The sequence below is a fragment of the Pseudophryne corroboree genome, chromosome 7 (genome assembly GCF_028390025.1).
Source record: "Pseudophryne corroboree isolate aPseCor3 chromosome 7, aPseCor3.hap2, whole genome shotgun sequence".
Taxonomy (NCBI): domain Eukaryota; kingdom Metazoa; phylum Chordata; class Amphibia; order Anura; family Myobatrachidae; genus Pseudophryne; species Pseudophryne corroboree.
The window spans coordinates 502,401,657-502,428,617 of record NC_086450.1 but is presented as its reverse complement, the minus strand read 5'-3'; the positions used below and the strand labels follow the sequence as shown (position 1 = coordinate 502,428,617).

Here is a 26,961-nt window from a genome sequence, read left to right as displayed (position 1 = left end):
TGATAGCCCTACTGGCCCATTTTCCCCTCTCAATGACTGAGGTTGATATAACTCAGAATAAGGGAAACTGACACTATGGTATAACTCTTCCACCACATACCTAGATTATTTCCAATTCCCCCAACTAGCTGCTGTCCAAAAGTCTGTTGACTACCAGATCCGCGCTGACACCACAGACAACCTAAGCCCCGAGGTACCCTATATTTGCGTTACAGGCCATAACTGGGGAAATGATTGCAGCTCATGGTCCGCGGCTGCCTGGAACACAGGTACCCCATGGGGCTATAAGCCCGCTGAAGCCTTAGATGAAAAGGATAAACACGGAACATCATTAACCCAACGATTAACCCTTCTTAAAATGCCCAACAATTACTGCAACTCCCGCTCAGGCTAAAAATTGCGCCATTGGTGTGCAGAAAGACGTAAGCTTTGCAAGAATCATATAGTATAACAATAATGATTCTAAGAGGGGATTGAAAGGGTTAAAGCTCGTCTCTGCTTCAATGTCATAGAATTGCTTGTGTTATAGAACTTAATGTTCCAGCACATTCCTTGCTACTGTCCTTGTCTCTTATCTTTTTCTTATACCGTGTGAACAACCTCCCTATTTGAAATACAAACTTGCCCATATATGCATATCCTTCCACTGCGGCAGTTCCTAGCCAATCATGTTATGTTAGCCCCTTTTTGTGTTCTGTCCAATTAGTTATTGACTTGGGATATACACGCCCTAAATCCTTTCTTTTATATACTTTTGTTAAACGAACAATAAACAGTGTGAATCTTTACTGCTTGTGTTGTGCATGTAACTTGTGGCTAAAGGTTTACACTCACGGACGTCTGAGAGGCCATCACATCGAGGGTTAAAGAATATAGGGGCATATCCTTTCAGCACTACACAGAGTGTACGTACAAAGGAGCTGCTGAGATTGATGTTATAAGAAATGCAGGGGAAAAGTGATGGTGCTAATGGGCGCCGGGCGGTGACTAGTATCTTGACTAGACTTGGATCTTGTCAGCTGACCGCATCTCCTCCAGTCAGAATGCTTCCTTAGCTCAGCTGACCCTGGCAGCCAATCTGCGACCTGCAGCTCCTATTTAAACCCTTCCTGTTCAACAGCACCTGCAATACACACATGAACTTATTTTGGCTGCCCGCTCTGAGAGGGAGCAGCCAAGTCGGCAAGGTTGATGGGCATGGCAGGGACATGATGGCACAATCACATCATCATGGTCCCACCCTTGCTATACAATGCCATGATAACTGGCATCAGGGGCAAATGCAGGTTTTCTGGAGCGGGGGTTTCCAAATGTTTGATCTTACAGTGATTGTCACCATAATTAGCATGTAACAAGCTATAGTATGCCCCAACCACAGTGCTGTGTATGTATTACAGTACGTCAGACATATGCAGGCCCAATGATCATGGTAAGCCACTAACAAGATTCTCATACCGAAGGGAGGGGGGGGGTTCTGGGCAACTGGAATCCCCCCTGCATTTGTCAATGGGCTTTGTAAAGCAGTGGTGGGGCTATAATGATGTAAGTTACATCATTCCGCCCCGACTGCTCTCTTCACTTGGGAAATGGGCGGCACCGGTCAGCCACAAGGGTGGTCCGGGAGACTTGTCCGCTCTTCCAGATTCTGGGAGCTCCACTAGAGATTTGCATCATTTGAAAGTAGGGAAGTATGTGGAACAATTCACTCCCGACTGTTTACATGGATATTGCACAGAGTACACATGAAAGGACAGGACTGTGAGCTGTTTATATCCAAATCACAGAAATCCAAGGCAAGATGCGGGAGCCATAATAGGTCACTCACAACAGGGGCTGCGTTATTACGTGAAATACACAAGTTTTCCTAATGAGTGATGACATCATAACTCACTGTATAGACATATTACGTACACAAGTTTACACACAAGGTCACACGTAGAAAATAAAAGTCACTGCATTCCATTTCTCAGGTACCACCTGGCTGAGTGAGATTGTGGATCTGATTCTATGCGATGGGGACACAGAGAAAACTCAAAGAAGAGCCATCTATAAACGGGTGCCCTTTCTGGAGTTCACAGTTCCCGGGTTGCCCTCAGGTAAACTAAATCACAATACTGCAGAACACAACATAACATTATTTAGTAGTATCTTCATTCTTTTGCAGTTTAAAACAGCAAATAAAGCTAAAACAAATGTTCTGGAACGAAAAGGACACCATTTCTCAGACACTGATTGAAAGGGTGATATCAGACAAAAAGCTGAAATAACAAAGCATGGCATAAAAGTTTCTTGGCAGTTTGCAGTGATGTCGCTGGCTGTGCCCGCTGTGCAGGAGTCCACAAAGCTGTACAGGGCATTTTTGATACTAACGCGTATACCCCATTCACTCAGACTCAACCTCCAGCCCGTGCTTAAAGCAATTTGAGACGGAGACTATCCACCCTCCCAAGCACAGGGATGAAACAAATACATATTTAGAATTATATTACACTTTGCAGTTTTAATAAATACCGGTTATATCTTGTATATTTTTTTAAACTAATCACAGTAAACTTTTTTTGTACATTTATAGTGCTTTTAAAACATTGGGGGTAATTCTGAGTTGATCGCAGCAGCAAGTTTGTTAGCAATTAGGCAAAACCATGTGCACTGCAGGGGAGGCAGATATAACATGTGCAGAGAGAGTTAGATTTGGGTGGGTTATATTGTTTCTGTGCCGGGTAAATACTGGCTGCTTTATTTTTACACTGCAAGTTAGATTTCAGTTTGAATACCCCCCACCCAAATCTAACTCTCTCTGCACATGTTATATCTGTCCCCCCTGCAGTGCACATGGTTTTGCCCAACTGCTAACAAAATTCCTGCTGCAATCAATTAGGCCCTTTGACTCTTCCCCCTACTACTAGAAGCAAAGCCTATTATTCCTTTTTTTGTACTTATGGTCATGTTTTTTCCCTCAGGGACTGAACTCCTCAATGCCCTGGAGTCTCGCCGACTGATCAAATCGCACTTACCTGTAGATCTACTTCCAAAGAGCTTTTGGGAAAAAAACTGCAAGGTACTGACCAGAGGTCCTTACATACAGTACCATGGAGCCTGGTGTCCCTTCTCCAATGTTGCCTGGTTTTACTATAGGTGTTGTTGTAGAACATTGGGGTATATTTACTAACATTCGTAATTTTCCGTTTGAGGTCATAGTTCAATCACGAATGACATCGAAAGTGTAAAATTGCAACTTTTTGAATTGATTACGACTAATTTAATAAGCTGCCGTATTCTGCATTTTCGGGTTTTCCGATGTCGATGTCATTCGTTTTTTTTTTTTGCAGTGTTTTACGTGAGTGAATTGTAAAACACTGCCGACTTTAATACAATGAATCTCGGCCGGATCTGAGAGATCCGTGCTGGGCTTCATTGTTCACCTTGTAAAAAAAAAAAAAATGTTTAAAGTTTTAAAAAAAATTGCGTGGGGTCCCCCCTACTAAGCATAACCAGCCTCGGGCTCTTTGAGCCGGTCCTGGTTGCAGAAATATGGGGGAAAAATGGATAGGGGTTCCCCCATATTTAAACAACCAGCACCGGGCTCTGCGCCTGGTCCTGGTTCCAAAAATACGGGGGACAAAAAGCGTAGGGGTCCCCCGTATTTTTGAAACCAGCACCGGGCTCCACTAGCTGGACAGATAATGCCACAGCCGGGGGTCACTTTTATACAGTGTCCTGCGGCCGTGGCATTAAATATCCAACTAGTCACCCCTGGCCGGGGTACCCTGGGGGAGTGGGGACCCCTTCAATCAAGGGGTCCCCCCCCAGCCACCCAAGGGCCAGGGGTGAAGCCCGAGGCTGTCCCCCCCATCCAATGGGCTGCGGATGGGGGGCTGATAGCCTTAGTTGAAAGTGTTTGATATTGTTTTTAGTAGCAGTACTACAAGGCCCAGCAAGCCTCCCCCGCAAGCTGGTACTTGGAGAACCACAAGTACCAGCATGCGGCAAAAAAACCGGGCCCGCTGGTACCTGTAGTACTACTACTAAAAAAATACCCCAATAAAGACATCACACACACACCTTGATAGTATAACTTTATTACATCCATCCACACCACCATATACACATACTTACCTTATGTTCCCACGCAGGTCGGTCCTCTTCTCCAGTAGAATCCATGGTGTACCTGTTGAAAAAATTATACTCACATAATCCAGTGTAGAAGGCTCTTTGGATAATCCTTTTGTAATCCACGTACTTGAAAAAATAAAAAAACGGAGACCCGACCACGAACTGAAAGGGGCCCCATGTTTTCACATGGGACCCCTTTCCCCGAATGCCAGAAACCCACTCTGACTTATGTCTAAGTGGGTTTCTTCAGCCAATCAGGGAGCGCCACATTGTAGCACCCTCCTGATTGGCTGTGTGCTCCTGTACTGACTGACAGGCGGCACACGGCAGTGTTACAATGTAGCGCCTATGCGCTCCATTGTAACCAATGGTGGGAACTTTGTGGTCAGCGGTGAGGTCACTTTCGGTCAACCGCTGAGCAAAAAGTTCCCACCATTGGTTGCAATGGAGCGCATAGGCGCTACATTGTAACACAGCCGTGTGCCGCCTGTCAGTCAGTACAGGAGCACACAGCCGATCAGGAGGGAGCTACAATGTGGCGCTCCCTGATTGGCTGAAGAAACCCTCTTAGATATAAGTCAGAGGGGGTTTCTGGCATTCGGGGAAAGGGGTCCCCTACGCTTTTTGTCCCCCGTATTTTTGGAACCAGGACCAGGCGCAGAGCCCGATGCTGGTTGTTTAAATATGGGGGAACCCCTGTCCATTTTTTCCCCATATTTCTGCAACCAGGGTCGGCTCAAAGAGCCCGAGGCTGGTTATGCTTAGGAGGGGGACCCCACGCAATTTTTTTAATAAAAATTAACACTTTCCCACCCCTTCCCACTGATATACATGCACGGATCTCATGGATCCGTGCATGCCTATCCAATCACGGCTCAAAAAAGCAGGTCTGTTTTTTTTTAGCACTTTTTTACGAATTGTAATTTTTCATGGCAGTGTTTGGCTATTTTGAGATTTGCACTTTTTAGTAAATGACCGAGTTCTACTAATTTGCTGGCGTATTTGACCGATGGTGTATTCATTCATATTTTTTTTTCTGGACTTCCAAAAAAATACGAATGCCCTCATCACTGTCGTGATTTGAGTTTAGTAAATTACCGAGATGACACTTTGAAGAAAAAACGGCATCTCGGTCAAAATCGGAAGCTTAGTAAATATACCCCACTGTCTCACATCTCACAGGCTGTAGCTCCGAGGCTTTCTCTCTTGCTCAGTATCTTGGTCTGTCTCTCCTGATGTATAGTGCGGTCTGTCTCTTAGGCTGTGGAGCAGAGTTTATATTATGTTGATGTAGAGACTGTCCTACATCTTCTGTTACAGAGCCTCAGCTTCAGAGCCGGCCCTAGGTATAGGCAAACTAGGCAAATGCCTAGGGCATTTTATATGCCTAGGGGCACAAGCAGCTTTTGCTGATTAAAATGAAATGCGGCATGCCTATATTCTGTGTGTGACTGCGGCTGTATCTGCATACAAAATGCTACATTACACACAGAATATAGGCATGCCGCATATGGGGGGTCATTCCGAGTTGTTCGCTCGTTATTTTTTTCCGCTACGGAGCGATTAGTCGCAAACTGCGCATGCGCAATGTACGCAGTGCGCCTGCGCCAAGTAATTAGCACAAAAGTTTGGTATTTTACTCACGGTGTAACAAAGTTTTTTCATCGTTCTGGTGATCGGAGTGTGATTGACAGGAAGTGGGTGTTTCTGGGCGGAAACTGGCCGTGTTCTGGGAGTGTGCAGAGAAACGCTGGCGTTTCTGGGAAAAACGCAGGAGTGTCTGAAGGAACGGGGGAGTGTCTGTGCGAACGCTGGGTGTGTTTGTGACGTCAAACCAGGAATGAAACTGACTGAACTGATCGCAGTGCAGGAGTAAGTCTGGAGCTACTCAGAAACTGCTAAGAAATTTCTATTCGCTATTCTGCTAATCTTTCGTTCGCAATTCTGCTAAGCTAAGATTCACTCCCAGAGGGCGGCGGCTTAGCGTGAGCAATGATGCTAAAAGCAGCTAGCGAGCGATCAACTCGGAATGAGGGCCATCATTTTAATCAGTAGAAGCTGCTTGTGCATCATAGGCACATAGTAATGCAAATAAGATGCATTTTCATCAAAACAAGGTGCCCAACGTTAGCAGAGCTGGCCTTGAGTTGCCAGCTGACTCACGCCAGACATCTCTTGCTGCATGGCGTATTGGGGTAAGATATTTGACGACACACCTGTATCCAAGCAGAGGCAGAGGTCACAGTGTTAGCGACTTTGTGAGTGCTGTGTGCGGGTGGGTCGATTGTGCAGTAGTGTTCAACATATGTGTAAGGGGCATTATGTGTGTCATGTGTATAAAAATTAGTGATGTGCACCGGAAATTTTTCGGGTTTTGTGTTTTGGTTTTGGGTTCGGTTCCGTGGCCGTGTTTTGGGTTCGAACGCGTTTTGGCAAAACCTCACCGAATTTTTTTTGTCGGATTCGGGTGTGTTTTGGATTCGGGTGTTTTTTTCAAAAAAACCTAAAAAACAGCTTAAATCATAGAATTTGGGGGTCATTTTGATCCCATAGTATTATTAACCTCAATAACCATAATTTCCACTCATTTTCAGTCTATTCTGAACACCTCACACCTCACAATATTATTTTTAGTCCTAAAATTTGCACAGAGGCAGCTGTGTGACTAAGATAAGCGACCCAAGTGGCCGACACAAACACCTGGCCCATCTAGGAGTGGCACTGCAGTGTCAGGCAGGATGGCCCTTCAAAAAAATACTCCCCAAACAGCACATGACACAAAGAAAAAAAGAGGCGCAATGAGGTAGCTGTGTGACTAAGCTAAGCGACACAAGTGGCCGACACAAACACCTGGCCCATCTAGGAGTGGCACTGCAGTGTCACGCAGGATGGCCCTTCCAAAAAATAGACCCCAAACAGCACATGACGCAAAGAAAAATGAAAGAAAAAAGAGGTGCAAGATGGAATTGTCCTTGGGCCCTCCCACCCACCCTTGTGTTGTATAAACAGGACATGCACACTTTAACAAACCCATCATTTCAGCGACAGGGTCTGCCACACGACTGTGACTGAAATGACTGGTTGGTTTGGGCCCCCACCAAAAAAGAAGCAATCAATCTCTCCTTGCACAAACTGGCTCTACAGAGGCAAGATGTCCACCTCATCAGCATCGTCCGATTCATCACCCCTTTCACTGTGTACATCCCCCTCCTCACAGATTATTAATTCGTCCCCACTGGAATCCACCATCTCAGGTCTTCGTGTACTTTCTGGAGGCAATTGCTGCTGGTGAATGTCTCCACGGAGGAATTGATTATAATTCATTTTAATGAACATCATCTTCTCCACATTTTCCGGAAGTAACCTCGTACGCCGATTGCTGACAAGGTGAGCGGCTGCACTAAACACTCTTTCGGAGTACACACTGGAGGGAGGGCAACTTAGGTAGAATAAAGCCAATTTCTGCAAGGGCCTCCAAATTGCCTCTTTTTCCTGCCAGTATACGTACGGATTGTCTGACGTGCCTACTTGGATGCGGTCACTCATATAATCCTCCACCATTCTTTCAATGGTGAGAGAATCATATGCAGTGACAGTAGACAACATGTCAGTAATCGTTGGCAGGTCCTTCAGTCCGGACCAGATGTCAGCATTAGCAGTCGCTCCAGACTGCCCTGCATCACCGCCAGTGGGTGGGCTCGGAATTCGTAGCCTTTTCCTCGCACCCCCAGTTGTGGGAGAATGTGAAGGATGAGATGTTGACGGGTCGCGTTCCGCTTGACTTGACAATTTTCTCACCAGCAGGTCTTTGAACCTCTGCAGACTTGTGTCTGCCGGAAAGAGAGATCCAACGTAGGTTTTAAATCTAGGATCGAGCACGGTGGCCAAAATGTAGTGCTCTGATTTCAACAGATTGACCACCCGTGAATCCTGGTTAAGCGAATTAAGGGCTCCATCCACAAGTCCCACATGCCTAGCGGAATCGCTCTGTTTTAGCTCCTCCTTCAATGCCTCCAGCTTCTTCTGCAAAAGCCTGATGAGGGGAATGACCTGACTCAGGCTGGCAGTGTCTGAACTGACTTCACGTGTGGCAAATTCAAAAGGTTGCAGAACCTTGCACAACGTTGAAATCATTCTCCACTGCGCTTGAGACAGGTGCATTCCACCTCGTTTGCCTATATCATGGGCAGATGTATAGGCTTGAATGGCCTTTTGCTGCTCCTCCATCCTCTGAAGCATATAGAGGGTTGAATTCCACCTCGTTACCACCTCTTGCTTCAGATGATGGCAGGGCAGGTTCAGGTGTTTTTGGTGGTACTCCAGTCTTCTGTACGCGGTGCCTGTACGCCGAAAGTGGCCCGCAATTCTTCTGGCCACCGACAGCATCTCTTGCACGCCCCTGTCGTTTTTTAAATAATTCTGCACCACCAAATTTAAGGTATGTGCAAAACATGGGACGTGCTGGAATTTGCCCAGATGTAATGCACGCACAATATTGCTGGTGTTGTCCGATGCCACAAATCCCCAGGAGAGTCCAATTGGGTTAAGCCATTCTGCGATGATCTTCCTCAGTTGCCGTAAGAGGTTTTCAGCTGTGTGTGTATTCTGGAAAGCGGTGATACAAAGCGTAGCCTGCCTAGGAACGAGTTGGCGTTTGCGAGATGCTGCTACTGGTGCCGCCGCTGCTGTTCTTGCAGCGAGAGGCAATAGATCTACCCAGTGGGCTGTCACAGTCATATAGTCCTGAGTCTGCCCTGCTCCACTTGTCCACATGTCCGTGGTTAAGTGGACATTGGGTACAACTGCATTTTTTAGTGTCAGGTCCGGGTGTTTTTGTGAATCCGTTAACCTGGAACCAACCACAGGGGTAGGTGCTGGGGTATGAAGAAAACAGGGAGGACGAAGGAAGTTCCGTTTCATATATTTATTAAAGTAACAATTCAGTAAGGAGTTAAATGACTAGTTGTTAATCATCATTATACTGAAGTATTGCAGGAATAACAGAAATAATATGCAAGAGAAAACTCAGAAATAAATAGAAGAAATGTTCATGGAAACATATGCAAAAACAAGCTGAAGAATAAATGTTGAATTGTCCAAATATAAGCAGGCTTTGATGCTGAACTGCAGATTGTGTTTAACTGGTTAATGCAGACATGGAGAATTAACTGTAAGAATTTGCAATGGAGTTTTAAGAGTTAACTGAGAGACTGTGAAGAATTATCCTTGTAATGACAACATAGAAAAAGTACTGAATTGGGTTACTTGCGGGTTCCGGAGATCACTGTGAAACTGTAGTAGATGGCGAGGTGATGAATGGGTTAAATGCAGAGTTGAACAAACGAACAGCTGAGGGAATTGGAATCCTCCAGACTTTGTATGATAGGCAGACAGACAAGGTAACCTCATGCAGGACACTGGGAATCCAAGTATTTCCAATAGGTGTGCAATTGACTGATAGCACAATGGAGAGCCGGTAGATCTTTGGCAGTGAAGGCTGCAAAACGGACCTCTGGGAACGGAGGCGATATCTGGACCACGGGAATCACACAGGAATGCACGGAGAGAGTTCAGAGCTAGAGCACAGCTTTGATACAACAAAGCACTGGCCCAGAGTGACATAATCCCAGCCTACTTAAAGGCAGCACAAGCACGGGATTGGCTTACACCTGCCCACAGGTGTTTTCACAAGTGCTCAGTATTAGCTATTTGGTCTCCAACATGGCCACCTCCTATACAGCAGACACACCGCAGTGCCTTAGGCCATTTGGTCCCCGCACTCACAGTTCCCAGACTCTGCATTACCTGTGCCATTGATCACGCCGTGTCCCCACACGGGCGCACAGCACCGCGAGCAACCGCACTGGCAACGGATGAACCCCAGAACCCGCAAAGGTGAGAGACCGGTTCGTGACAGTACCCCCTCTTCTACGGGTGGTCTCCGAACACCTTTGAACCTTGTCAGGATTTTTGGAGAAGTATTTCTGTACCAGTCTTGGAGCATGAACATCTTCAGAGAAAACCCAGGATCTCTCCTCCGGGCCGTAACCCTTCCAGTCGACCAGAAACTGTAAACGTCCATATCGGGAACGTGAGTCCACAATCTCTTTAACTTCAAATTCCTCATTCTGCAAAGAGTGAACTTTAGGAGATTTGGACTGGGTAGTACGGAACTTATTGAGAATCAAAGGCTTCAGTAAAGATGTATGAAAGGCGTTAGGAATTCTCAAAGACGGTGGCAGCTTGACTTTGTATGACACAGGGTTGAGTACCTTTACAATGGGAAATGGACCAATAAACCTGGGAGCAAATTTCTTAGAAGGAACTTTGAACTTGAGATTGCGCGTAGAAATCCAAACTTGGTCTCCCACTTTGTAATTCGGTACAGCTTTACGTTTTTTATCTGCAAAAGATTTATAACGAGCGGAAGTTTTGACCAAGGACTTACGTACACAACTCCAGATGCTAGATAGACGTTGAAGCTCTTGATCTGCCGCTGGGACCTCTAGGGCTGGCAATGGATGAAACTCTGGCACACGAGGATGAAAGCCGAAGTTAATATAAAAGGGCGTAGATTCTGAAGATGAATGGAAGAGATTATTATGAGCAAATTCTGCCAATGGAAGGTAGTCAACCCAGTCATCCTGTGAGGACGATATATATAGCCGGAGAAATGTTTCAAGGTCTTGGTTGACTCTCTCAGTTTGTCCATCTGTCTGAGGATGATATGCAGAAGAAAAGTTCAACTTGACATTTAAAGATGAACAAAGCGACCTCCAAAACTTGGCCACAAACTGTGTTCCCCGATCAGAAACAATTTCTCGAGGAAGGCCATGCAACTTGAAGATTTCAGAGATGAACAATCTGGCTAGTAAAGGGGCTGATGGTAACCCAGTTAATGGAATGAAATGTGCCATTTTCGAAAATCGATCCACTATCACCCAAATGGTATTTCGCCCTTTTGATGGAGGTAGATCGGTCACGAAATCCATTGAGATATGAGTCCATGGTTGTTTGGGTATGGATAGTGGATGTAACAAACCTGGTGGAGAACTTCTTGGACTCTTATGTTGGGCACATTTAGGACATGCTGCTATAAACTCTTGGACATCGGCTTTGAGACGTGGCCACCAATAAGACTGTTGAATAAACTTGAGAGTCTTTAGAACCCCAGGATGACCCATGAAGGAAGAGGAGTGAGCCCAGGTAAGCAGCCGTTTTCGAAGACTTGTGGCGACAAAGGTCTTGCCAGGCGAAGGAACTGGAGAGGTTCGAGTCATTAAAAAGGACCTAGGATTCACAATGGCTTGATTCGTGGTAGCATCATTTAATTCAGAAGAAGCAAAGGACCGGGAAAGGGCATCTGCCTTTTTGTTCTGAGACCCTGGACGATAGGTGAGTTTGAAATCAAATCGTGAGAAGAAAAGCGCCCATCGGGCTTGTCGTGGATTCAAACACTGAGCTGACTGCAGATACAGAAGATTCTTATGATCAGTATAAACTGTAATGCGATGTTGAGCTCCTTCTAGAAGGTATCTCCACTCCTCAAATGCCAACTTGATGGCAAGTAACTCTTGCTCACCGATTGCATAATTACGTTCTGCCGGGAGGAACTTACGGGAGAAATATCCGCAGGGATGGACCTTTTTATCTTCAAAGACTTGTGACAACACAGCTCCTACTGCTTCTGTAGATGCATCCACCTCTAGTAGAAAGGGACGATTCAGATCAGGCTGTTGAAGAATGGGGGCTGACACAAAGGCTTGCTTTAAATCAGAGAAGGCTTTGATTGCTTCTGAAGACCAGTTCGTAGGATTTGCTCCCTTACGAGTTAGGGCTGTGATGGGAGCAGCTAACGTAGAATAATTCTTAATGAATCTCCTATAGAAATTAGCAAAGCCGAGAAATCGCTGAATCCCCTTGAGAGTTGTAGGAGTGGACCAATCTCGGATAGCTTGTACCTTACCGGGATCCATACATAGCTCTGATCCAGAAATGATGTAACCAAGGAACGGTATGGAAGATACTTCAAAAGTGCACTTCTCTAACTTACAATAAAGTTGATTTTTCCTCAGACGTGTCAGTACCTCTTTAACTTGGTGACGGTGAGACTTTATATCCCTAGAGAATATTAGGATATCATCCAGGTACACTACTAGACACTTGTAGAGAAGATCACGAAAAAGTTCATTCACATAGCTTTGAAAAACTGCAGGTGCATTACAAAGACCGAAAGGCATTACAAGGTATTCGTAATGCCCATCCCGGGTATTAAAAGCAGTCTTCCACTCGTCCCCTTCTCGGATGCGGATTAAATTGTAGGCCCCTCGGAGATCCAGTTTTGTAAACACAGTAGCTCCTTTTACCCGGTCAAATAATTCTGGAATTAAGGGTAATGGATACTTGTTTTTCACAGTGATCTCATTGAGTCCACGGTAATCTATGCATGGTCGTAACCCACCGTCCTTCTTCTTAACGAAAAAGAATCCGGCTCCTGCAGGTGAAGAAGATGGTCTGATAAATCCTTTGGTTAGATTTTCTTGTATATAATCAGACATAGCTTGCGTCTCTGGGATGGATAGCGGATAAATTCGTCCCCTAGGAGGTGTTTTACCCGGAACCAGGACAATTGGGCAGTCCCATTCGCGATGAGGAGGTAGAGAGTCTGCTGCTTGTTTACTGAAAACATCCGCAAAGGATTGATACACCGGAGGTAGGTCGGGAAGGCTGATTGACCGGAGAGGTACAATTGAGGCTAAACAGTTCTTGGTACAAGATTTACCCCATGAAAGGACTTCCATGGTTTGCCAATTAAGTTGAGGGTTATGTTTCTGCAGCCAAGGTAAACCAAGTATCACATCTTGAGAGGCTTTGGGAATCACGTAGAAGGAGAGGTATTCGGAATGGAGCACACCAACTTTCATCTTGAGACATACGGTTCGATGAGTAATTATACCATCTGGAATTCGACTTCCATCCACTGCTGTAACGGCAACTGCTGCTTCCAGAGGCATGGTTTGAACTTTAGACCGCATGACAAAGGCTGAGGAGATGAAGTTCTCGGCTGCCCCAGAATCTAGGAGAGCTGAAACTTTCACTGTAGAACTTGGCACTTCTAATTGAATAGACAAGGTCGGCTCTTTCCCAGAACGTGATTCTAGAGTAACTCCTAGCTTAACCTCTCTTGAATAAGCTAGGAGCGAGAGTTTCCCGGTCGGAGTTTGCAGAATTTAACTAAGTGTTCAGAGGACCCACAGTACATGCAGAGGTTACCCTGTCGACGACGAAGTCGTTCCTCTTCTGTGAGGCGAGAGCGCCCAATCTGCATAGGTTCGTCTGTCGTTACCGGAGACTGTGATGAAGAATCTTGTCGAGGCCTAGGATGATAACGTGGACTGGATCGCTCTGCCCTGGATTTCTCTAAACATCGCTCCCTGTAGCGTAGGTCAAGTTTGTTACAGAGAGAAATCAATTCATCCAGTTTAGTTGGCACATCCCGGATAGTTAAATCGTCCTTGATTCTCTCAGAAAGTCCATTCCAAAACGCGGCGATCAGGGCCTCCTCATTCCAGTTTAACTCTGAAGACAACGTGCGAAACTGAACAATATATTGATTGACAGGACGTAAACCTTGACGTAGACGGAGAATCTCCAAAGATGCTGAGGTGGTCCTGCCGGGTTCGTCAAAGATTCTCCGGAAAGAAGATACAAACTCTTTGTAATTAGAGAGGATAGGATCACCTCTCTCCCATAATGGTGATGCCCACTCCAGAGCCTGACCGGAGAGGAGGGCAATAATATATGCGACCTTAGAACGAGCTGATGGGAAACTGGCGGACATCAGTTCGAACTGGATCTCGCATTGATTCAGGAATCCCCTGCAAAGTTTTGGAGTTCCGTCAAACTTACTCGGAGAGGGTAACTGCAAGCGGGACGTAGGCAGCATCACAGGAGAAGCTGTAGTGGTAACTGGGACAACCGGAGTTGGAATCTGGACTTGAGACGTTTTAATTGCTGTATGAAGAGTCTCTAAACGGTCTGCCATAGTTTGCATAAACTGCACTATTTGTGTCTGTATAGACTCCTGGTTTTCCAGACGGGAAAGGATATTTGACGTAGCACCGCCTCCTGCGAATTGGTCACTTGACGGATCCATGTGGCCAGTGCTTACTGTCAGGTCCGGGTGTTTTTGTGAATCCGTTAACCTGGAACCAACCACAGGGGTAGGTGCTGGGGTATGAAGAAAACAGGGAGGACGAAGGAAGTTCCGTTTCATATATTTATTAAAGTAACAATTCAGTAAGGAGTTAAATGACTAGTTGTTAATCATCATTATACTGAAGTATTGCAGGAATAACAGAAATAATATGCAAGAGAAAACTCAGAAATAAATAGAAGAAATGTTCATGGAAACATATGCAAAAACAAGCTGAAGAATAAATGTTGAATTGTCCAAATATAAACAGGCTTTGATGCTGAACTGCAGATTGTGTTTAACTGGTTAATGCAGACATGGAGAATTAACTGTAAGAATTTGCAATGGAGTTTTAAGAGTTAACTGAGAGACTGTGAAGAATTATCCTTGTAATGACAACATAGAAAAAGTACTGAATTGGGTTACTTGCGGGTTCCGGAGATCACTGTGAAACTGTAGTAGATGGCGAGGTGATGAATGGGTTAAATGCAGAGTTGAACAAACGAACAGCTGAGGGAATTGGAATCCTCCAGACTTTGTATGATAGGCAGACAGACAAGGTAACCTCATGCAGGACACTGGGAATCCAAGTATTTCCAATAGGTGTGCAATTGACTGATAGCACAATGGAGAGCCGGTAGATCTTTGGCAGTGAAGGCTGCAAAACGGACCTCTGGGAACGGAGGCGATATCTGGACCACGGGAATCACACAGGAATGCACGGAGAGAGTTCAGAGCTAGAGCACAGCTTTGATACAACAAAGCACTGGCCCAGAGTGACATAATCCCAGCCTACTTAAAGGCAGCACAAGCACGGGATTGGCTTACACCTGCCCACAGGTGTTTTCACAAGTGCTCAGTATTAGCTATTTGGTCTCCAACATGGCCACCTCCTATACAGCAGACACACCGCAGTGCCTTAGGCCATTTGGTCCCCGCACTCACAGTTCCCAGACTCTGCATTACCTGTGCCATTGATCACGCCGTGTCCCCACACGGGCGCACAGCACCGCGAGCAACCGCACTGGCAACGGATGAACCCCAGAACCCGCAAAGGTGAGAGACCGGTTCGTGACATTTAGGACACTGGTGAGTCTTTTTCTGACATCCATGTACATTCTCGGTATCGCCTGCCTAGAGAAGTGGAACCTAGGGGTATATTTACTAACATTCGTAATTTTCGGAAAAAGGTCAAAGTTCAATCACGAATGACATCGAAAGTGTAAACTTGCAACTTTTTGAATTGATTACGACTAATTTACTAAGCTGTCGTATTCTGCATTTTCATTTGTTCCGATGTCGATGTCATTCGTGTTTTTTTTACATTTTTTACGGCAGTGATTAGCAAAACACTGCCGACTTTTTAAAAATTAATCTCGGCCGGATCTGTGTGATCCGTGCTGGGGTTAATTTTTTATTTTATTTTAAACTAAACACTGTAAAATCTCAAAAAAAAATTGCGTGGGGTCCCCCCTCCTAAGCATAACCAGCCTCGGGCTCTTTGAGCCGATCCTGGTTGCAGAAATATGGGGGGAAAAATGACTGGGGTTCCCCCATATTTAAGCAACCAGCATCGGGCTCTGCGCCTGGTCCTGGTTCCAAAAATACGGAGGACAAAAAGAGTAGGGGTCCCCCGTATTTTTAAAACCAGCACCGGGCTCCACTAGCTGGACAGATAATGCCACAGCCGGGGTCACTTTTATACAGTGCCCTGCGGCCGTGGCATCAAAAATCCAACTAGTCACCCCTGGCCGGGGTACCCTGGGGGAGTGGGGACCCCTTCAATCAAGGGGTCCCCCCCCCCAGCCACCCAAGGGCCAGGGGTGAAGCCCGAGGCTGTCCCCCCCATCCAATGGGCTGCGGATGGGGGGCTGATAGCCTTTGTTGAAAATGAAAAGATATTGTTTTTAGTAGCAGTACTACAAGTCCCAGCAAGCCTCCCCCGCATGCTGGTACTTGGAGAACCACAAGTACCAGCATGCGGCGGAAAAACGGGTCCGCTGGTACCTGTAGTACTATTACTAAAAAAATACCCAAAAAAACACAAGACACACACACCTTGAAAGTAAAGTTTTATTACATACATCCACACAAACATACATACATACTTACCTATGTCCCCACGCAGGTCGGTCCTCTTCTCCAGTAGAATCCATGGCGTACCTGTTGAATAAATTATACTCACCAGCTCCAGGGTCCCAGGCTCCTCGTAGCATCCCTTTGTAATCCACGTACTTGAATAAAATAAAAAAACGGACACCCGAGCCACGCACTGAAAGGGGACCCATGTTTTCACATGGGTCCCCTTTCCCCGACTGCCAGAAACCCACTCTGACTTCTGTCTAAGTGGGTTTCTTCAGCCAATCAGGGAGCGCCACGTTGTAGCACTCTCCTGATCGACTGTGTGCTCCTGTACTGAGTGACAGGCGGCACACGGCAGTGTTACAATGTAGCGCCCAGTGGTTAAAGTGGGCCGGAACGGGGCGGAACTGCGTTCCGTCACCTCTAATTGCAGGCAGAACCAGTTCCGCCTCCGCCCGGCCACAGCATCAGGTCCCAGCTGCATTTTAAATGTGGCAGCGGCCGCCAGCCAATCCCGGCTCGTGGACCAACTGCAACACCAATCAGAAGTAGGGGCGGCTATTTCAAGCCTGAGCCAATCATGGCTCGCGGACCGCCAGCCAATGAGAAGCTGCCAAGTGGCAGCTTCTCATTAGCTGGCGGTTCAGGAGCCGTGAATGGCGCACAATCAAAGTGCTCTCTCTCCCCCGTTGCCTCAGCTGCCGGAGTGTGAGCCGCTGGCTTTAACACCCGATTCCCCCCCCGCATCCGTGACCCCCCCCCCCCTGCGCAGCCGCCGGAGTGTGAGCCGCGGGCTTTAACACCCGATGCCCCCCCCCCCTGCAGCCGTGATCCCCCCCGCAGCCGCCGGTGTTTACTGTGAGGCTGAGCAGCGGGCATCCTGCAGGAGACTCACAGTTCACTGTGGAGGGAGGTGAGGGGAGGGGTGGGTACTGTAATGGTGGGTACTGTAATGGTGGTGACAAAGGCTGTGCTGTGTGACACAGTGGTGGAGCAGTTCTGGGGGACACAGAGGGAGGTGCTGAATGCTTACTGACACTGTGGGGGTGCTGGATGCTATGTGACAGGGGGTGTAGTGCTGGGGCAAACAGGGGGATGCTGGATGCTCTGTCTCTCTTACTGTGTTATGGGGGACTCTGCCTGCCGTACTGTGTTATGGGGGACTCTGCCTGCCGTACTGTGTTATGGGGGACTCTGCCTGCCGTACTGTGTTATGGGGGACTCTGCCTGTCGTACTGTGTTATGGGGGACTCTGCCTGCCGTACTGTGTTATGGGGGACTCTGCCTGCCGTACTGTGTTATGGGGGACTCTGCCTGCCGTACTGTGTTATGTGGGACTCTGCCTGCCGTACTGTGTTATGGGGGACTCTGCCTGCCGTACTGTGTTATGGGGGACTCTGCCTGCCGTACTGTGTTATGGAGACTCTGCCTGCCGTACTGTGTAAAAGGGGGCTCTGCCTGCCGTACTGTGTAAAAGGGGGCTCTGCCTGCCGTACTGTGTAAAAGGGGGCTCTGCCTGCCATACTGTGTAAAAGGGGGCTCTGCCTGCCGTACTGTGTAAAATGGGGACTCTGCCTGCCGTACTGTGTAAAAGGGGTCTCTGCCTGCCGTACTGTGTAAAAGGGGTCTCTGCCTGCCGTACTGTGTAAAAGGGGGCTCTGCCTGAGGTACTGTGTAAAAGGGGGCTCTACCTGGCATAATGCCTGATAGGGGCTCTACCTGGTGTACTGTAAGTGGCGCTACTGTGCGCCGTCATTTGAATAATGGAGATTACTGTGCAGCGTAATATGAATTGGTATTATTTTGTGACCACGCCCCTTCCCCCTAAAGTTTTGTCACTTGTCCTATTTTAAATATGGGGGGGAACGCTGATGCTGTTTCTTACACACAGCGCTAAAATGCATGGACACATCAGGAAAGTGACAGACAAAGGAAACAAGAAATCAGAAGGGACACATAGAAGACCTAAGAGAGGTGAGTAAAGGTTGTTCAACATATACATTGTGAACCAAATCTAAAATCAGGAGGGGGAGGACACTGCTGTGGGCATTGTGTGTGTAAGTGGCTCTGCTATTGTGGGCATTGTGTGTGTAAAGGGCACTAGTATGTGGGGCGGGCAATGTGAATAAGATTGTGCTACCGTGAAGCATTATTTTGAATAGGTGGTACTTTTGTGTGGCCACGCCCCTTCCCTGTGAGGCCACACCCCTTTCTGCGGCGTGCACGCCTTCGGCGCGCACTAAGCAGAAGGGATTGCGGGCGAGGTGAGTTCCCCCACCTCTCCAGGACCACTTTAAGCCCTGGTAGCGCCTATGCGCTCCATTGTAACCAATGGTGGGAACTTTCTGCCCTGCAGTTGACCGAAAGTGACCTCACCGCTGAGCAGAAAGTTCCCACCATTGGTTACAATGGAGCGCATAGGCGCTACATTGTAACACTGCCGTGTGCCGCCTGTCAGTCAGTACAGGAGCACACAGCCGATCAGGAGGGTGCCACAACGTGGCGCTCCCTGATTGGCTGAAGAAACCCACTTAGACACAAGTCAGAGTGGGTTTCTGGCAGTCGGGGAAAGGGGACCCATGTGCAAACATGGGTCCCCTTTCAGTGCGTGGCTCGGGTCTCCATTTTTTTATTTTAGTCAAGTACCTGGATTACAAATGGATTCTACGAGGAGCCTGGGACCCTGGAGCTGGTGAGTATAATTTATTCAACAGGTACCCCATGGATTCTACTGGAGAAGAGGACCGACCTGCGTGGGGACATAGGTAAGTATGTATGTATGTTTGTGTGGATGTATGTAATAAAACTTTACTTTCAAGGTGTGTGTGTCTTGTGTTTTTTTGGGTATTTTTTTAGTAATAGTACTACAGGTACCAGCGGGCCCGTTTTTCCGCTGCATGCTGGTACTTGTGGTTCTCCAAGTACCAGCATGCGGGGGAGGCTTGCTGGAACTTGTAGTACTGCTACTAAAAACAATATCTTTTCATTTTCAACAAAGGCTATCAGCCCCCCATCCGCAGCCCATTGGATGGGGGGGACAGCCTCGGGCTTCACCCCTGGCCCTTGGGTGGCTGGGGGGGGGGGGCCCCTTGATTGAAGGGGTCCCCACTCCCCCAGGGTACCCCGGCCAGGGGTGACTAGTTGGATTTTTTATGCCACGGCCGCAGGGCACTATATAAAAGTGACCCCCGGCTGTGGCATTATCTGTCCAGCTAGTGGAGCCTGGTGCTGGTTTTAAAAATACGGGGGACCCCTACTCTTTTTGTCCCCCGTATTTTTGGAACCAGGACCAGGCGCAGAGCCCGATGCTGGTTGCTTAAATATGGGGGAACCCCTGTCAATTTTTTCCCCATATTTCTGCAACCAGGATCGGCTCAAAGAGCCCGAGGCTGGTTATGCTTAGGAGGGGGGACCCCACGCATTTTTTTTTTGGAAAATAACCACTTTCCCACCCCTTCCCACTGATATACATGCACGGATCTCATGGATCCGTGCATGCCTATCCAATCACGGTAAAAAAAAGCAGGTCTGTTTTTTTTAGCACTTTTTTACGAGTTGTAATTTTTCACGGCAGTGTTTTATTTTTTTTTGCTTTGCACTTCTTAGTAAATGACCGAGATTCATACTTAAACAGCCGCGTTTTGACCCATGGTGTATTCATTCGTAAAAAAATTTTGTGGACTTCCAAAAAAATACGAATGGCCTCATCACTGCCGTGATTTGAGTTTAGTAAATTACCGAGATGACACTTTGAAGAAAAAACGGCATCTCGGTCAAAATCGGGATCTTAGTAAATATACCCCCTAGATGGTATTTGGTAACGGGGGCACACTAACTCAAGCAATTCTCTAGTTCCCCGTGAACTAACGGCGGATACTGGACGCACGTCTAACACCAACATAGTTGTCAAGGCCTGAATTATCCGCTTTGCAACAGGATGACTGCTGTGATATTTCCTCTTCCTCGCAAAGGACTGTTGGACAGTCAATTGCTTACTGGAAGTAGTACAAGTGGTCTTCCGACTTCCCCTCTGGGATGACGATCGACTCCCAGCAGCAACAACAGCAGCGCCAGCAGCAGTAGGCGTTACACTCAAGGATGCATCGGAGGAATCCCAGGCAGGAGAGGACTCGTCAGACTTGCCATTGACATGGCCTGCAGGACTATTGGCTTTCCTGGGTAAGGAGGAAATTGACACTGAGGGAGTTGGTGGTGTGGTTTGCGGGAGCTTGGTTACAAGAGGAAGGGATTTACTGGTCAGTGGACTGCTTCCGCTGTCGCCCAAAGTTTTTGAACTTGTCACTGACTTATTATGAATGCGCTGCAGGTGACGTATAAGGGAGGATGTTCCGAGGTGGTTAATTTCCTTACCCCTACTTATTACAGCTTGACAAAGGCAACACACGGCTTGACACCAGTTGTCCGCATTTCTGTTGAAATAATTCCACACTGAAGAGCTGATATTTTTTGGTATTTTCACCAGGCATGTCAATGGCCATATTCCTCCCACGGACAACAGGTGTCTCCCGGGGGCCTGACTTAAACAAACCACATCACCATCAGAATCCTCCTTGTCAATTTCCTCCCCAGCGCCAGCAACACCCATATCCTCATCCTGGTGTACTTCAACACTGACATCTTCAATTTGACTATCAGGAACTGGACTGCGGGTGCGCCTTCCAGCACTTGCAGGGGGGCGTGCAAATGGTGGAAGGCGCAAGCTCTTCCCGTCCAGTGTTGGGAAGGTCAGGCATCGCAACCGACACAATTGGACTCTCCTTGGGGATTTGTGATTTCGAAGAACGCACAGTTCTTTGCTGTGCTTTTGCCAGCTTAAGTCTTTTCTTTTTTCTAGCGAGAGGATGAGTGCTTCCATCCTCATGTGAAGCTGAACCACTAGCCATGAACATAGGCCAGGGCTTCAGCCGTTCCTTGCCACTCCGTGTCGTAAATGGCATATTGGCAAGTTTACGCTTCTCCTCAGATGCTTTTAATTTTGATTTTTGGGTCATTTTACTGATCTTTTGTGTTTTGGATTTTACATGCTCTGTACTATGACATTGGGCATCGGCCTTGGCAGACGACGTTGATGGCATTTCATCGTCTCGGCCATGACTAGTGGCAGCAGCTTCAGCACGAGGTGGAAGTGGATCTTGATCTTTCCCTATTTTTTTAACCTCCACATTTTTGTTCTCCATATTTTAATGTGCACAACTAAAAGCCACCACAGGTATACAATGTAGATGGATGGATAGTATAGTATTATAGTACTTATGGACGACGAGTGCACTGATGACACAGAGGTAGGTACAGCCGTGGCCTACCGTACTGCTATATATATATATATATATATATATATATATATATATATATATATATAAAATATACTGTATAATAATAACGGACCTGGTGGACACTGTCAGCAGACTGCTAAACTAGTATGAAGAATAAAAAACCCACCACAGGTATACAATGTAGATGGATGGATAGTATACTATTATATTACTTATGGACGACGAGTGCACTGACGACACAGAGGTAGGTACAGCCGTGGCCTACCGTACTGCTATATATATATATATATATATTATACTGTATAATAATAATAACGGACCTGGTGGACACTGTCAGCAGACTGCTAAACTAGTATGAAGAAAAAAAAAGCTACCACAGGTATACAATGTAGATGGATGGATACTATAGTATCTCCTATATATTTGCCTTAATCTGTGACTCTGTGCCCGTAACGCTGGGAGGAGTCACAGAGCTGGGCGGAGTCAACTGCATCTACTGCAGGGAGCTACCCCATACCCAGTGCCAGCAGCAGTCAGGTGCAAGACCCTACCTTACAGTATAGGAGGTGAGGATGGCCACCAGCTGCCGGCTGCTGTGCCTGTCCTCCCCCCAATCACCTGTGACAGCGGGCTGTGTGCTGTGCAGTGCGGGTCCCAAAAAGGGGGCGGAGCTACGGCGTCACGAGGGGGCGGGGCTACATGGAATAGATGGGCGGAGCTACACAGGACCAGACAGCTGAACAGTGGTGGAATCAGCATTGCAGTGACGGCCAGCCAGACTTAGTAAGTGGAGGGTGAGAGAGAAATGTGTGTGCGTGTGTGTATATAGTGTGTGTGTGTGTGTGTGTGTGTGTGTGTGTGTGTGTGTGTGTGTGTGTGTATATAGTGTGTGTGTGTGTGTGTGTGTGTGTGTATATAGTGTGTGTGTGTGTGTGTGTATATAGTGTGTGTGTGTGTGTGTGTGTGTGTGTGTGTGTGTGTGTGTGTGTGTGTGTGTGTATATAGTAGGGATGTGCACTTGAAATTTTTCGGGTTTTGTGTTTTGGTTTTGGGTTCGGTTCCGCGGCCGTGTTTTGGGTTCGAACGCGTTTTGGCAAAACCTCACCGAATTTTTTTTGTCGGATTCGGGTGTGTTTTGGATTCGGGTGTTTTTTTCAAAAAACCCTAAAAAACAGCTTAAGTCATAGAATATGGGGGTCATTTTGATCCCATAGTATTATTAACCTCAATAACCATAATTTAAACTCATTTTCAGTCTATTATGAACACCTCACACCTCACAATATTATTTTTAGTCCTAAAATTTGCACCGAGGTCGCTGGATGGCTAAGCTAAGCGACCCAAGTGGCCGACACAAACACCTGGCCCATCTAGGAGTGGCACTGCAGTGTCACGCAGGATGGCCCTTCCAAAAAACACCCCCCAAACAGCACATGACGCAAAGTAAAAAAGAGGCGCAATGAGGTAGCTGTGTGAGTAAGCTAAGCGACCCTAGTGGCCGACACAAACACCTGGCCCATCTAGGAGTGGCACTGCAGTGTCACGCAGGCTGGCCCTTCAAAAAACTACTCCCCAAACAGCACATGACGCAAAGAAAAAAAGAGGCGCAATGAGGTAGCTGTGTGAGTAAGCTAAGCGACCCTAGTGGCCGACACAAACACCTGGCCCATCTAGGAGTGGCACTGCAGTGTCACGCAGGCTGGCCCTTCAAAAAACTACTCCCCAAACAGCACATGACGCAAAGAAAAAAAGAGGCGCAATGAGGTAGCTGTGTGACTAAGATAAGCGACCCAAGTGGCCGACACAAACACCTGGCCCATCTAGGAGTGGCACTGCAGTGTCACGCAGGATGGCCCTTCCAAAAAACACCCCCCAAACAGCACATGACGCAAAGAAGAAAAAAAGAAAAAAGAGGTGCACGATGGAATTGTCCTTGGGCCCTCCCACCCACCCTTATGTTGTATAAACAGGACATGCACACTTTAACCAACCCATCATTTCAGCGACAGGGTCTGCCACACGACTGTGACTGAAATGACGGGTTGGTTTGGGCCCCCACCAAAAAAGAAGCAATCAATCTCCCCTTGCACAAACTGGCTCTACAGAGGCAAGATGTCCACCTCATCATCATCCTCCGATTCATCACCCCTTTCACTGTGTACATCCCCCTCCTCACAGATTATTAATTCGTCCCCACTGGAATCCACCATCTCAGACCCCCGTATACTTTCTGGAGGCAATGAATGTCTCCAAGGAGTAATTGATTATAATTCATTTTAATGAACATCATCTTCTCCACATTTTCTGGAAGTAGCCTCGTACGCCGATTGCTGACAAGGTGAGCGGCGGCACTAAACACTCTTTCGGAGTACACACTGGAGGGAGGGCAACTTAGGTAGAATAAAGCCAGTTTGTGCAAGGGCCTCCAAATTGCCTCTTTTCCCTGCCAGTATACGTACGGACTGTCTGACGTGCCTACTTGGATGCGGTCACTCATATAATCCTCCACCATTCTTTCAATGGTGACAGAATCATATGCAGTGACAGTAGACGACATGTCAGTAATCGTTGGCAGGTCCTTCAGTCCGGACCAGATGTCAGCATCAGACTGCCCTGCATCACCGCCAGCGGGTGGGCTCGGAATTCGTAGCCTTTTCCTCGCACCCCCAATTGCGGGAGAATGTGAAGGAGGAGATGTTGACAGGTCGCGTTCCGCTTGACTTGACAATTTTCTCACCAGCAGTTCTTTGAACCCCTGCAGACTTGTGTCTGCCGGAAAGAGAGATCCAACGTAGGTTTTAAATCTAGGATCGAGCACGGTGGCCAAAATGTAGTGCTCTGATTTCAACAGATTGACCACCCGTGAATCCTGGTTAAGCGATTGAAGGGCTCCATCCACAAGTCCCACATGCCTAGCGGAATCGCTCTGTTTTAGCTCCTCCTTCAATGCCTCCAGCTTCTTCTGCAAAAGCCTGATGAGGGGAATGACATGACTCAGGCTGGCAGTGTCTGAACTGACTTCACGTGTGGCAAGTTCAAAGGGTTGCAGAACCTTGCACAACGTTGAAATCATTCTCCACTGCGCTTGAGTCAGGTGCATTCCCCCTCCTTTGCCTATATCGTGGGCAGATGTATAGGCTTGAATGGCCTTTTGCTGCTCCTCCATCCTCTGAAGCATATAGAGGGTTGAATTCCACCTCGTTACCACCTCTTGCTTCAGATGATGGCAGGGCAGGTTCAGGTTTTTTTGGTGGTGCTCCAGTCTTCTGTACGCGGTGCCTGCACGCCGAAAGTGGCCCGCAATTCTTCTGGCCACCGACAGAATCTCTTGCACGCCCCTGTCGTTTTTTAAATAATTCTGCACCACCAAATTCAAGGTATGTGCAAAACATGGGACGTGCTGGAATTTGCCCAGATTTAATGCACGCACAATATTGCTGGCGTTGTCCGATGCCACAAATCCACAGGAGAGTCCATTTGGGGTAAGCCATTCTGCGATGATCTTCCTCAGTTGCCGTAAGAGGTTTTCAGCTGTGTGCGTATTCTGGAAAGCGGTGATACAAAGCGTAGCCTGCCTAGGAACGAGCTGGCGTTTGAGAGATCCTGCTACTGGTGCCGCCGCTGCTGTTCTTGCGGCGGGAGGCAATACATCTACCCAGTGGGCTGTCACAGTCATGTAGTCCTGAGTCTGCCCTGCTCCACTTGTCCACATGTCCGTGGTTAAGTGGACATTGGGTACAACTGCATTTTTTAGGACACTGGTGAGTCTTTTTCTGACGTCCGTGTACATTCTCGGTATCGCCTGCCTAGAGAAGTGGAACCTAGATGGTATTTGGTAACGGGGGCACACTGCCTCAAGAAATTTTCTAGTTCCCTGTGAACTAACGGCGGATACCGGACGCACGTCTAACACCAACATAGTTGTCAAGGCCTCAGTTATCCGCTTTGCAGCAGGATGACTGCTGTGATATTTCATCTTCCTCGCAAAGGACTGTTGGACAGTCAATTGCTTACTGGAAGTAGTACAAGTGGTCTTCCGACTTCCCCTCTGGGATGACGATCGACTCCCAGCAGCAACAACAGCAGCGCCAGCAGCAGTAGGCATTACACTCAAGGATGCATCGGAGGAATCCCAGGCAGGAGAGGACTCGTCAGACTTGCCAGTGACATGGCCTGCAGGACTATTGGCTTTCCTGGGTAAGGAGGAAATTGACACTGAGGGAGTCGGTGGTGTGGTTTGCGGGAGCTTGGTTACAAGAGGAAGGGATTTACTGGTCAGTGGACTGCTTCCGCTGTCGCCCAAAGTTTTTGAACTTGTCACTGACTTATTATGAATGCGCTGCAGGTGACGTATAAGGGAGGATGTTCCGAGGTGGTTAACGTCCTTACCCCTACTTATTACAGCTTGACAAAGGCAACACACGGCTTGACAAATGTTGTCCACATTTCTGTTGAAATACTTCCACACCGAAGAGCTGATTTTTTTGGTATTTTCACCAGGCATGTCAATGGCCATATTCCTCCCACGGACAACAGTTGTCTCCCCGGGTGCCTGACTTAAACAAACCACCTCACCATCAGAATCCTCCTTGTCAATTTCCTCCCCAGCGCCAGCAACACCCATATCCTCCTCATCCTGGTGTACTTCAACACTGACATCTTCAATCTGACTATCAGGAACTGGACTGCGGGTGCTCCTTCCAGCACTTGCAGGGGGCGTGCAAATGGTGGAAGGCGCATGCTCTTCACGTCCAGTGTTGGGAAGGTCAGGCATCGCAATCGACACAATTGGACTCTCCTTGTGGATTTGGGATTTCGAAGAACGCACAGTTCTTTGCTGTGCTTTTGCCAGCTTGAGTCTTTTCATTTTTCTAGCGAGAGGCTGAGTGCTTCCATCCTCATGTGAAGCTGAACCACTAGCCATGAACATAGGCCAGGGCCTCAGCCGTTCCTTGCCACTCCGTGTGGTAAATGGCATATTGGCAAGTTTACGCTTCTCCTCCGACAATTTTATTTTAGATTTTTGAGTCCTTTTTTTACTGATATTTGGTGTTTTGGATTTTACATGCTCTGTACTATGACATTGGGCATCGGCCTTGGCAGACGACGTTGATGGCATTTCATCGTCTCGGCCATGACTAGTGGCAGCAGCTTCAGCACGAGGTGGAAGTCGATCTTGATCTTTCCCTATTTTTGGAACCTCAACATTTTTGTTCTCCATATTTTAATAGGCACAACTAAAAGGCACCTCAGGTAAACAATGGAGATGGATGGATA

At 47.3% G+C, this 26,961-nt stretch overlaps 1 protein-coding gene across 1 annotated transcript in view; it reads left to right on the top strand.

Annotated features, from left to right (window-relative positions):
• The window catches only part of LOC134945797 (sulfotransferase 1 family member D1-like), an 81,207-nt gene that overhangs the window by 18,971 nt on the left and 35,275 nt on the right, over nt 1-26,961 (top strand). The window contains exons 3-4 of the mRNA XM_063935303.1: nt 1,971-2,096; nt 2,961-3,058. Of these exons, the coding sequence (XP_063791373.1) occupies nt 1,971-2,096; nt 2,961-3,058 (224 nt within the window). The remainder of the gene's footprint in view (nt 1-1,970; nt 2,097-2,960; nt 3,059-26,961) is intronic.